General features: G+C 42.4%; 1 protein-coding gene across 1 annotated transcript in view; it reads left to right on the top strand.

The window, feature by feature from the left end:
• The window catches only part of LOC124594789 (N-sulphoglucosamine sulphohydrolase), a 111547-nt gene that overhangs the window by 70787 nt on the left and 28616 nt on the right, over window positions 1–12144 (top strand). The window contains exon 8 of the mRNA XM_047133204.1: window positions 407–576. Coding sequence (XP_046989160.1) covers window positions 407–576 — 170 coding nt within the window. The remainder of the gene's footprint in view (window positions 1–406; window positions 577–12144) is intronic.

The following is a 12144-nucleotide window of genomic DNA, read 5'->3' as shown; positions in this document are numbered from 1 at the left end:
GTGAGGCTAACTCACCTTGTACCAGCACCTTATTTTTATATTCCTTCAGTGCAGAGACCCCTGTTTCCTTCTCATATAGAATTTACAGCAAGTTCAGATGTAGTGATGATGGAATGACCTCGTATTGAAAGAAATTGTGGAATAGTGAATTGTCTCTTTCTGGACATCACATGAGTTCTTATTATAGATTGTAGTCTCCTACTTCATTTCACAATATAAAACTCTGTTCTACAGATACAGATATTTCCATCCTGCATTTACCTGTAGCCTTGTCTCCTGTTAGAAGAGAGATAAGTGTAAAAATCTTTATCAACTTTGTATATTCCTCACGGTTACTTAGCCTGCATAGAGTCATCCATTGTTATGAAATTTATTCATGTAAATATATTATATTTGTTTTCTCCAGAGCCACCAGAAACTGACAGACCCATTTTTGCAAGTCATTCACATCATGAAGTCACCATGTATTATCCAATGAGGGCAGTGCGGACTAAGCGGTATAAACTGATACATAATATGAACTACAAGATGCCATTTCCAATTGATCAAGATTTCTATTTATCACCAACATTCCAGGTTTGTATAAAGCATTCAGGGCACTATATTCCTGCTGAGGATTAATATTTTACTCTTTAGCACATGTTAATTATTTGTGTATATACACTTGGGCTTCTCACCATATAGATGGTGCCACAGACAGGAACAAGAAAAAGACTGCAATGGAAAATCCAGGATGGAATAATGACAATTTTATAAAGGGATAGCTGCTACTCACCATATAGCAGAGAGCTGAGTCGCATATGGGCACAACAAAAAGACTGTCAAAGAAAGCTTTTGGCCAAACAAACCTTCATTAGAATCGGACAAAACACACACACACACACACACACACACACACACACACACACACACAGATATATATATATGTATGTATATGTGTGTGTGTCTGTCTGTCTTAAGGTAAGTCTTTCTGCTCCCGGAATCGGAGTGACTCCTTACCCTCTCCCTTAAAACCCACATCCTTTCGTCTTTCCCTCTCCTTCCCTCACTCCTGATGAAGCAACCAGGGGTTGCAAAAGCTTGAATATTTGTGTGTGTGTTTGTGTTTGTTATTGTGTCTATCAACATACCAGTGCTCCACAAACACAACTCACACATGCAGGACCACAGTCTCTGGCTGCCAAGCCCAGACTGGCCTTGGCAGCTGGTCATGTGTGTGTGAGTTACATTTGCACATGTACGTGTGTTTTGTCAAATTCTGATGAAGACCTGTTTGGCCAAAAGCTTTGCTTGACAGTCCTTTTGTTGTGCCTACCTGTGACTCAGCTTCTCTGCTGCATTATGAGCAGGAAATACCCTTTTCATAACACTGTCAAAAAGACTGCTATACATTTAAGCTTTTAGCCAAAAGGTTTTCTTCTAAAGTAGGAAACGTGCATACTTACATTTATGCAAGCACAGCTAATTTATACATCACATGGCCACTGCCTCTAGCCACTGAGGCTGCACTGTGAGTAACTGCACCCAATGGAGAAGCAATCTGTGGTGGTGGGGGTAAGGAGGCGGCTAGGGCAGGGAGGGGGGGGGGGGATGTAGTAGGATAGGGGTAGAGGAGAGTGCACTGTTGCTTGTGGGAGCATACAGAGACATGGTGGGGACAGGGTAAGGCTGCAAGGTGCAGTTGGGTGTGTGAGGAGAGAGGGGGGATTGAGGTGGAGGAGAGCAGAAAAGGAGAGGAGTAGAGGAGAAGAAAAGGACTAGTGGGTATGTTTGTGGAATAGAAGGCTGTGTAATGGTAGAGCTGGGAAGGGGATAGGTAGATGAAGGACAGTGACTAGTGATGGTTGAGAACAGGGGATGTAGGATACATTGTCGCTTTCTTGGATGACAAGAGACAGTGCTGTGTTGGGTTGCATGACACACGTCTCTTCCAGTTGACTCATATGTTGTGTGTGCAACCGATCCTCTCCTTTGGGTCATCAGCTACATCACTCTCACCGTTTAATTCTTCTCCGAAGACCGTATCAGGTTAAAGGGAATAATATTAACCAACTCTCTATTCTTGAAATAAATCATGTACTTGTAGAATCTTTGCAGTTCAACAACAATATATTTTCAACTCTCATCCCCAAAGTAACAATTATTCTGTGCAAGCTCCAGCAAGCCAATTGGTTTCAAGACAAATGTCATAATCGACAAAACATCCATACAATTACATATGTGCTGCCCCATGCAGAGCCAAGACATGAAGTAAGAGTCTGTATACAATACACACTTCATCTGTCTATGTAACAATCCTCATGACACCACAAACAATGGAACATTATACAAACACTCTTTGACTTTTTTATATAAATTCCAAAGCGTGGCTGGTTACCACTTGTCAGGGCCACTCGTCTGGCGCATCTCCTGGCTTCTCGTGACAGCTGTCCCTCCTGCACACACAGATATGTGTGGTGCAGTAAAAAGGCTCTCTCACCCTCATCATTAAAATATCAGGTGTTTAAGACAGTGGAGAGCCGAGTGTTTCTAGAATTTACCCTAAAATTCTTGAAGCACTACAATTGTGGGGAGAGTTCCCAATTGTGCAGTCCAGAAAAGCTGGTGCTGACAGAAGGGATCCAGATGGCAGAGACTTTTAGCAGTCATTAAAGGTAAGCATGTTGCGTTGGGCAGCATGTCCAGCAACCTGGTGTCCAGTTGTCTCTTGACCACAGTTTGATGGTGGCCGTTAATGTAGAGAGACAACCTGTTGCTTGTCATATCCATGTAGAAGCAGCAGAGTGGTTGCAGTTTAGTTCATGTATCACATGACCACTTTCACAGGTATCCCCGACTTTGATGAGATAGGTGATCCATGTGACCAGACTAGAATAGGTGATGTTGGGAGGATATATGGGACAGGTCTTTCGTTTAGGGCTCTGAACCATGAAGCAAGGGGTTTGGAACAGAGGTAGAGTAGGGATGGACAAGGATATTATGTTTGTTTGGTGGGTGGCAGAATACCATTCTGGGAGGTGTGGGAAGGATAGTGGGTGGGATATTCCTCATTTCAGGGCATGATGAGAGGTAGTCACAACCCTGACAGAGAATATAACTCATCAAGTTACCTTCCATTAGGAGCATGGGTGCACTGAATGACTGCGATACGACTTTCAAATGATAGAGCACTGCAATCAGTCATCCTTTTCTTGGAGGCTTTATTCAGCAGCTCTAGATTTTGACTAGTGCCTAGCCATTATCAGTGCTCCATTTCATAGCATCAATGCATGTTCTAGTATGTTAGCCCCCTTTTTTTGAGGCTAGTAGAGCAGTCTTGAATGAACTGTGGCAGAAACCCAAACAACAGGGGGCTAATGAACTAGAACATGCATTGATACTACGGAATGGTGCATTGATAATGGCTAGGCACTAGCTGAAATCTAGAGTTGCTGAATAAAACCTACAAGAAAAAGATAACTAATTGCTATGCTCTATCATTTGAAAGAATGTAATTCAGTTGCTCCAGTCCTGGGTGCTACAGAGTCATGAGAGGAGTGCTCCTTTGTGGCCAGATACTGGGAATGTGGGGAGTGGTAGGTGGCTGGAGAGACAAGGCACAGGAAATCTGTTTCTGTCCCTAAAAAGAGGAAGAATCAGCAATGATCGACAGAATGAGGATGCAGAAGGCGATAGAAACCACTGTATTAATGACACATAATATTTATCCACATGACATGTGGCCTGTAATTGAAAAGTGCCGTGATGATCTCTTTGTAGGCAAAAGATTCCAGACTAGTCCTTCATTCAGATCTCTATAAGAGATTGCCAGGGGGAGGTGACAATTAGAAAAAGATTAAATAACCAACAAAATAGGAATGTTCTACGAGTCAGGATGTGGAACGTCGAAGTTTGCTGAGGAGAGGGGGAAAGAGAAAGATTGTTGGGAAACTAGTTGGGGACGAAGTTGATTGGCATGTCACAGAACCTCCTGGTCTGGAAGCTGCATCCTGAAGACTTTCTGGTCCCACTTCTGGATAATTGTTCCTGTAATCCAAGTTGTTTGCCGGCCAGATCCTTTTACAAACACCAAGGTGCCAGGGTGGAACTTGGAAGCGGGCAGTAGTGGAGCTGGCCATGACATCAGCATGAGCAGGCTCAAGAGGGTTTGGGGTTGCTGCCCATGGAGAATTTCTGCTGCTGGATCTTTGTCCCTCATGGACGTGGATCTATAGCTGCTAAAAAAGAGAGAGAGAGAGAGAGAGAGAGAGAGAGAGAGAGTTAGTGATGCCTCAGTGGAGTGATCCTGGAGGTATTTCTTCATATGAAATTTTTGAAAGTGCGGACCATCCTCTCAGCTTCTCCATTACATTGCAGATGGAAGACGGGTGTTGGAAAGTGGCAAATGCCATGTGGGGCACAGAAAGCATGAAACTCCTCGCTACAAAATTGTGGACCATTGTCAGTTATGAGCACTTCCGGCAGACCTTCAACCGCAAAAATTTTTTCTTGGGCTGTGATGGTGGTGCTTGACATGGCATTGCATCGGACAATGTATGGAAGTCCAGAGTAAGTGTCAATGACTATCAAGAAGTTAAGCACAAGCCCAGCAAAATCAAAATGTAACTGTTTCCAAGAGTAAGCACATGGTGGCCAAAAAGCAAATGAATGTCATGGGACTGCCTACTGGCTTTGGCAGGATGTACATGTTCAGGTGAGTTGTTTAATCTCCTAGTTCATGCCCAGCCAGTAACAGAACCTATGAGACAGGAGTTTCATTCGGGATAACCCCCCCCCTCCCCAGTTGCCATGGTGCAATAGTCACAGGACATGCTGATGTAAAGAATGAGGAATGACTACCCATGTGTGTCCCTTGTCAGAAATGAGCAGAATTAGTCAATCAATCATCATGAGCTGATGGCAGACACTAAAGAACTTACAGAATGCAGTGGAAGCCCTGGGGGTTGCCGTTCAGGCCACCCATGAAGTATGTTATTGCAGACTTGTTAGAGGACCTCATTGTTACCAGTTCCTTCTGCTTCCCTGGGAGCTGGTAACACCAAAGAAGCCATTGGTGGCTTATGCTTCTTTGTTGATGTGAAAACACAGAATGTTTTCTTTGTCAAACTCTGGATCACATCCCCATGGAAGGCGGCAGAGGACATCAGCATTTGCATCCTCAGTTGTTTTGCAGAAGTGAATCTCATACTGGTAGCATGCTAAAAATAAAGTCCAGCTGTGGAGGCAGTGGGCAGTCCGGTCTGGAATTTTTGCTGCTTGATTGAATAAGGAGATCAGTGGTTTATGACCCATGATGAGACGACACTTACACGAGTAGTGCCATACACAAAAGCATGGAATTTCTTTAATGTGAAGATGATGGCCAGCAATTCATTTTCTACTTGGGAGTACCTGTATTGTGTGTCAGTCAATATTTTTGATGCATAGGGCAAAGGGTGTGCAGAGCCATCTGCTTCCCTGTGTCACATCTGTTGCAATAACTATCTGCTTTGTTGGATCAAATTGTGTAAGGCATGGGGCCATCAACAACTGGAATTTCAATCAATGGAAGGAATACTCACAAGCTGGTGTCCACTGGAAAGGCACCCCTTTCTACATAATTGGGACAAGGGGGTAGTGTCTGTTGCTGCTGTGGGTAAGAACTTTCCGCAGTATGATAACTTCTCCAGAAAGGAATGAAGCTGTGTAAGCAAAAGGAATGAAGCTGCATAAGCGTTGTTGTTCTGGGGAGTTTGATAATGGTTTCAACATGTTTGTCCAGTGGACAAATGCCAGAGCTGGAAATGATGTGGCTGAGGTACTCAGTCTCAGGTTGAAAAAACAACTTTTTCTTTTCTGCATTTTAGGCAAGCCTCCCTTAAGACACTAAATAAAGATTTCAGATTGAGAAGGTGTTCATCTGTGGTTCCCCCTGTGACAATGATGTCATCTAAATAGTTAATACACTAATTCACTTTGAGTACCAATTGTTCCAAAAACCATTGAAAAATGGCGGTGGTACTTGCTAACCAAACATTAGGCATTTCAAACTGTACAACCCATATGGCATGTTAAGAGTAAGAAACTGTTGAGCTTTTGCATCAAGAGGAAGTTGGAGGTATGCACCTGCTAGGTATGTTTTAGAGAAGAAGTTTCCACCTTTTAAATTGGACCATAATTCTTCCTGTTTTGGAATGGGGTATGTCTCAGTCTCTGATTGAATGTTGACGGTTACTTTAAAATTGCCGCACAGGTGGATCTTCCCCAATGGCTTTTGCACTATGACTAATGGGGTAGCCCATTGACTAGAAGGAATAGGTTGTACAACTCCAGTTGCAGTTAGGTGATCCAACTCTTCCTTTGTCTGAGAACTAATGGAACGCCACAGGCTGGAAAGTACCATTACCATGCACTACATGTCAGTGCAATGTGCACCTGAAAATCCTCAAGTTCTGAGGTGAACAGGTCCTCATAATCCTTGCAATGTCTCTCTAGGTCTGAGTACAGAACATCTTTGGAGACTAAATTCACAGAATTGTCTATTGAAAATCCAAATTTCTGAAAAGAGACCAAACAAGTTTTCAGCTGAATCACTGTTAACGACTAAGAAGGTAATGTGGTGGGTGACATTATGATATGTCATTGCCAGTTCGATTTGACCACATACTGAAATGGTATGTTTATTATACGCTATTAGTTGTCTCTTTGTTTTTTGCAAGGAGGAGCTTCAAGTTTTAAATAGATAGCATAATTCAGGATGCTCGTGGCTGCACTGTGTCTACTTGTAATTGAACTGGTTTCTCTGTAATTTTAACTTCTACGAAAAGCTTATTGGAGGTTTCTTGATGGTGTATAGCAACTACCACATTAACACCCATCTGTTTGAGAGGAGTTTTTCTTGCCTGATGGAATTTGTGACATACAGAGCTAAATGGCTGTTGGAAGAACATTTTTGGCAGTAGGCCCATCTGTCAGGATAGTCTTTGGATTGATGTTTTTTAAACATTGGATAATGGTATGGCGTCCCACCTGTACTGTTGCTATGTCCAAGTTGCCACTGATGTGGCCATTGGCTTCTGGATCAGATAGGTTCACATTAATAGTTGCTACATCAACCCATAACTCTAGCTTCTTGCGTGCTGCTCATTTGATTCTGAAGCTTTATGCTAAGTCCAAAACTTTCCCGAATGATGGGTCTTTGAGTTGAAGTGCCTCATGCCAGAAATCCCTATCTGGAGTACTTCGGACGATCATGTCGCTGATCGCTTCTTCTGCATACAACTCCTTACTTTCTGCCCTACGCCTTGCAACTCCACAGCTCATTCTCTATGAGTCTGGTTTGGCTGGTTCTGCATTGGTAAAAGGCTACCCAGGATGAAATAACATGGGTGTGCTGCTGGCAATACTTAGTCAGCAATGAGCAAATATTTGAAAAGGTTTAGATGAGGGGGCCAGTTTGTACAGCAGTAAGTAAATGTCAGGTTTTGACCAAGATGAAAGCAAAGATTTCATGAGGATGGCATCAGTTAAGTTGAATACATGGAAATGCTCCAGTAATCTTGATTTGTAGGCTTTGCAACCCTCCAGTAAGCCTTGAAGAAGTGGTTGGAGGGTGATCAGTAGCAGTTTCTGGTTCTCATCCTTCTGATGAATAAGTTGCATGAGTACAGCTTCCAATGTAGATAATTGCTGACTTGTCACTGTTTTATTGTGTTATAACCAGGAATAATACAATGAATATATCATGGCTCCACAATTTGTTAGCACAACACTGATACATATAATTCCGTCCCCAAGTGCAAAGTAGCAAGTGAAAAATAATATAAATTGATGGTGATTATACCAACATCCAGGAAGTGCAAGTGGAATGTGGAATTACAGTGAAAATCACAAGTCCATTGTCTAGTAAGCCTAGTGAATGTGGAAGTCCAAGTCCAATATGGCAGTCAGATTTAAGTCCAGAGTGCAGCCAAGCCGACATTGAGGAGAATGTGTACTGGTCCAAGAGAACAAACAGTCCATGGCAATGTAGCTCTTCTGAGTTGTGGAGCAATACACAGCAATGAGAACTGGCTTGTAGACGTTGGTGGCAGCATTAAATAAGGCTCCAAGCAGCTGAAGTCACTATATATTCTGGGCGATCAGTCAGTGTGTGTTTTGGGTTGCCAATCCCTGTGGCTTGAAGGATGCTTGCATGAAGATGGCCTGCGATGCCAGCAATGGGCCATGCATAGAGAAGTACAGCCAAAGATGAGTTTCTCGGGCGCGAGTAATGGAGCATGCTGGTGCATAGTGTGGATATCACAAATTCAGTATAAGTAGGAAGATAGGGCAGAGAGTGAGTTACTGTGAACAGTTCAGTGATAGGGTTGTTCACCTCAGAATCAACAGCAAATTAACACCACCAGCAATAGTTTGGTTATACATGCCAATGTTGCAAGCAGAAGATGAAGAGGTAGAGAAAGCATCAAAAGGATAATTCAGTGTATAAAGGCAGAAGGAAATCTAACACTCATGGGAGACTAGAATGTGGTTGTAGGTGCAGAAGTAGAAGAAAGGGTTATGGGAGAATGTGGGTCTGGTAGTGGGAAAGAGAGAGGAGAAAGGCTAATTAAGTTGTGCAATAAATTTCAACTAATAACAGAGAATACTCTGTTTAAGAATCACAAAAGGAGGAGGTATACTTGGAAAATGCTAGGAGAAACAGGAAGATTCCAGTTAGATTATATTAGGGTCAGGCAGAGATTCCAAAATCAAATATTGGAGTATAAGGCGTACCCAGGAGGTATAAACTCAGGTCATAATTTAGTAATGCTGAAGAGTAGTCTGAAGTTTAAGAAACTAGTCAGGAAGAATCTGTGCAAAGAACTAGGTTATGGAAGTACTAAGGAATGAGAGAAAACACTTGAAGTTCTCTGAGACTATAGGTACTTTGATGACAAGTAGATCTGTAGGCAGTTCAGTTGAAGAGGAGTGGACATCCCTAAAAAGGGCAGTAACAGAATTTGGAAACAAAAACACAGGTACAAGAAAGGTAACTGTGAAGAAACTGTGGGTAACAGAAGAAATACTTCAGTTGATTAACGAAGAAAAGGAAGTACAAAAGTGTCCAGGGAATTAAGGAATCCATAAGTACAAGTCACTTAGGAATGAAATAAACCAGAAGTGCAGGGAAGACAAGATGAAATGCCTACGTGAAAAATATGAAGAAATAAAAAAATGATTGTTAGGACTGACTCAGCATATAGAAAAGTCAAAATAACCTTCAGTGAAATTAAACAAAAGGGTGGTAACATTAAGAGTGCAATAGGAGTTCCACCGTTAAATGCAAAGGATAGAGTGAATACATGGAAAGAGTACATTGAAAGCCCCTGTTAGGGGGAGGCCTTGTTTGATGATGTGATAGAAGAAGGAACGGGAGTCAACAGGGAAAAGATAGGTGAGCTAATATTACAGTCAGAATCTAAAAGAATGTTGGATGACTTAAGATCAAGTAAGACAGAAGGGGTTGATAACATTCCATCAGAATTTCTAAAATCATTGGGGCAAGTGGCAACTGACTTCTCGCATTTGTGTGTAGAACATATGAAATTGGCATCGTACCATCAGACTTTCAGAAAAATATCGTCTATATAAATGTGAAGGCAGCAAAAGCTGGTGAGTGCACAAATTATCACACAATCAGCTGAATAGCTCATGGATCCATGTTGGTAACAAGAATAATACACAGAAGAATGGAAAAGAAAATTGAGGACCTGTTAGATGATGATCAGTTTGGCTTTAGGAAAGGAAAAGGCACCAGAGGGGCAGTTCTGATATTGCAATCAATAATGGAAGCAAGACTGAACCTGCCAGGTTAACCGAGAGTGCTAATGCGGTGCTTCCTGGACTCGGGTAGGCGCGCCGGCCCCGGATCGAATCCGCCCGGCAGATTAACGACGTGGGCCGATGTGTCGGCCAGCCTGGATGTGGTTTTTAGGCGGTTTTACACATCCTGCTAGGTAAATACTGGGCTGGTCCCCACACCCTACCTCAGTTACACGACATGCAGACATTTGTAACACTTTCACACTATTTCATGATTTACACTAGATGCGGACAGCTTGGGTACACTGATTCCATCCTGGGGGGTATGGGGTGGCAGCAGAAAGGGCATCTGGCCACCCCTTTAAATTAACCTGCCAATTCCATTGTAACCACGCTGACCCTGCGGACATTGCAGGACAAAGGCACAAGTGAAAGAAAGAAAGAATGGAAGCAAGACTAGAGAAAAATCAAGACACGTTCATAGGATCTGCTGACCTGGAAAAACCATTTGATGGTATAAAATGGTGTAAGATGTTGGAAATTCTGGGAAAACAGTGGTAAGCTATAGGGAAAGATGGGTAGTATACCATATACACAAGAATCAAGAGGGAATACTGAGACTGGAAATCCCTGAACAAAGTACTCAGATTAAAAAGGGTGTAAGACAAGGATGTAGTCTTTTGACCTTAGTTTCAAGCTATACATCGAAGAAGCAACAACAGATGTAAAAGGAAGGTTCATGAGTGGGCTTAAAATATGAGGGGAAAGGATATCAATCAGAAGGGCATTGAGAACAATAAGTTTGCCATCTTTATCTACTTCTTGGTAAACTGGATGTTTTCATGGATGGAATTCACATGTTTTAAGAAATTCTGTAGTTTTTTGGGTCCATGTAACCAAATGATGAAAGTATCATCAACGAACTGAAAGAAACAGACAGGTATCAGTTCAGTAGTTTCCAGTGTTCCATTCTTGAAGTATTCCATGAGAAATTTGCTGAAACTGGCGAGAGAGAGCTGCCCTCAGCTATGCCAAGAGTATGTTCATAGTATTGTCAGTTGAAAACAAAATAAGTCTATGTCAGAACATATTGAAAAACCTTTGTCAGTTCAGAGCTGAACTTCTCGCTCATTTGTTTTATGGAGTCATCCAAAGGTACTCAAGTGAAAAGTGACACAACATCAAAGCTGACCATAATTTTGCAATGATGCAGCCTTAGCTCTTTCGGCCAGCATGTAGAATCACTGGAGTTTTGTATGTGATGTGTCAACTTATCAACGTGGTGATCCAAGAGTAAGAGAAATTCTTTCCCCATGGATATATTGGTGCCCCAATGTTGTTCACTATTGGTCATATGCCTTCCTCTTTTTCCTTTTCTTCTCTGAAGTGTGAAGTGCTGTCCTTTCTGTTTCAAGATGTTGCCTCGTGATGGAGCTGAGCTGGTGAGAATTCTGCAGGTTTCCAATGAATTTCCTGTGTTCTATTTCTTGCTACTCATTGGATAGCCTGCTCCACAGTGCTCACAATCTCTGTGATTGGAAGATATGTATATGTTGCTGCAAAATTCAGCTCTCTCTCCAGTGTTGCTGTTAGTGCATCATCCAGTGATTTTCATGTGAGATTGATCACAGTGCACCTATTGTTTGCATCTTCTTGCAACTGGTCAGCTGGAAATGGAGAAAACTTTGCAATATGTATCTCAGTTGATTTCTTGTATGTCCAATCTCCCATGAATTTGCAGAGTGTATAGAGATAATCTGCAGATGAAGTATCAAGAGCTCTCTGGCATTACCATTGAACTGTCATTGAGTGAAGCAGATCCTTTCCCTGACCAGGGCAGATTGAAGGTCATTCCTACAGTCACCAAAGTGGTGCCTCACACACATACCCTTGCAGCTAACCACATAAAATGAAGAGCCAGTCCAGTCTTGGTCAGGAAAAGGATTCGCTTCACTCAATGAGAGCTCAATATTAGCACCAGAAAGCTCTTAATGCTTCCTTTGCAGATATCCTCTATACTCTCTGCAGATTCATGGAAATGTGTCAATGGTGCAGCTGGGCCCAATTGGATTTGATGTACAAGAAACCAGCTGAGAGACAAATCACCAAGTTTTCTCTGTTTCCAGCTATGCAGTCAAAAGAAGATGCTGTGATCAGTATCATGGGAACACCAATGGATGGCGCAGCAAAGGCACTACTGGAGAATGGACTGAATGTTGAACCAACACTTATATCTCTTCCATCCACTGAGATTGTGAACACTGTGGAGCAGGGTATCCAAGGATCAGGAAACCTGGAAAATTCTAAACAACCAGGTCCACCATGAAGCAACATCTCCAAAACTGAGAGGACAGCACT

Source organism: Schistocerca americana, chromosome 2 (assembly GCF_021461395.2).
Source record: "Schistocerca americana isolate TAMUIC-IGC-003095 chromosome 2, iqSchAmer2.1, whole genome shotgun sequence".
NCBI lineage: Eukaryota > Metazoa > Arthropoda > Insecta > Orthoptera > Acrididae > Schistocerca > Schistocerca americana.
This window is presented reverse-complemented; position numbering and strand designations above follow the sequence as displayed.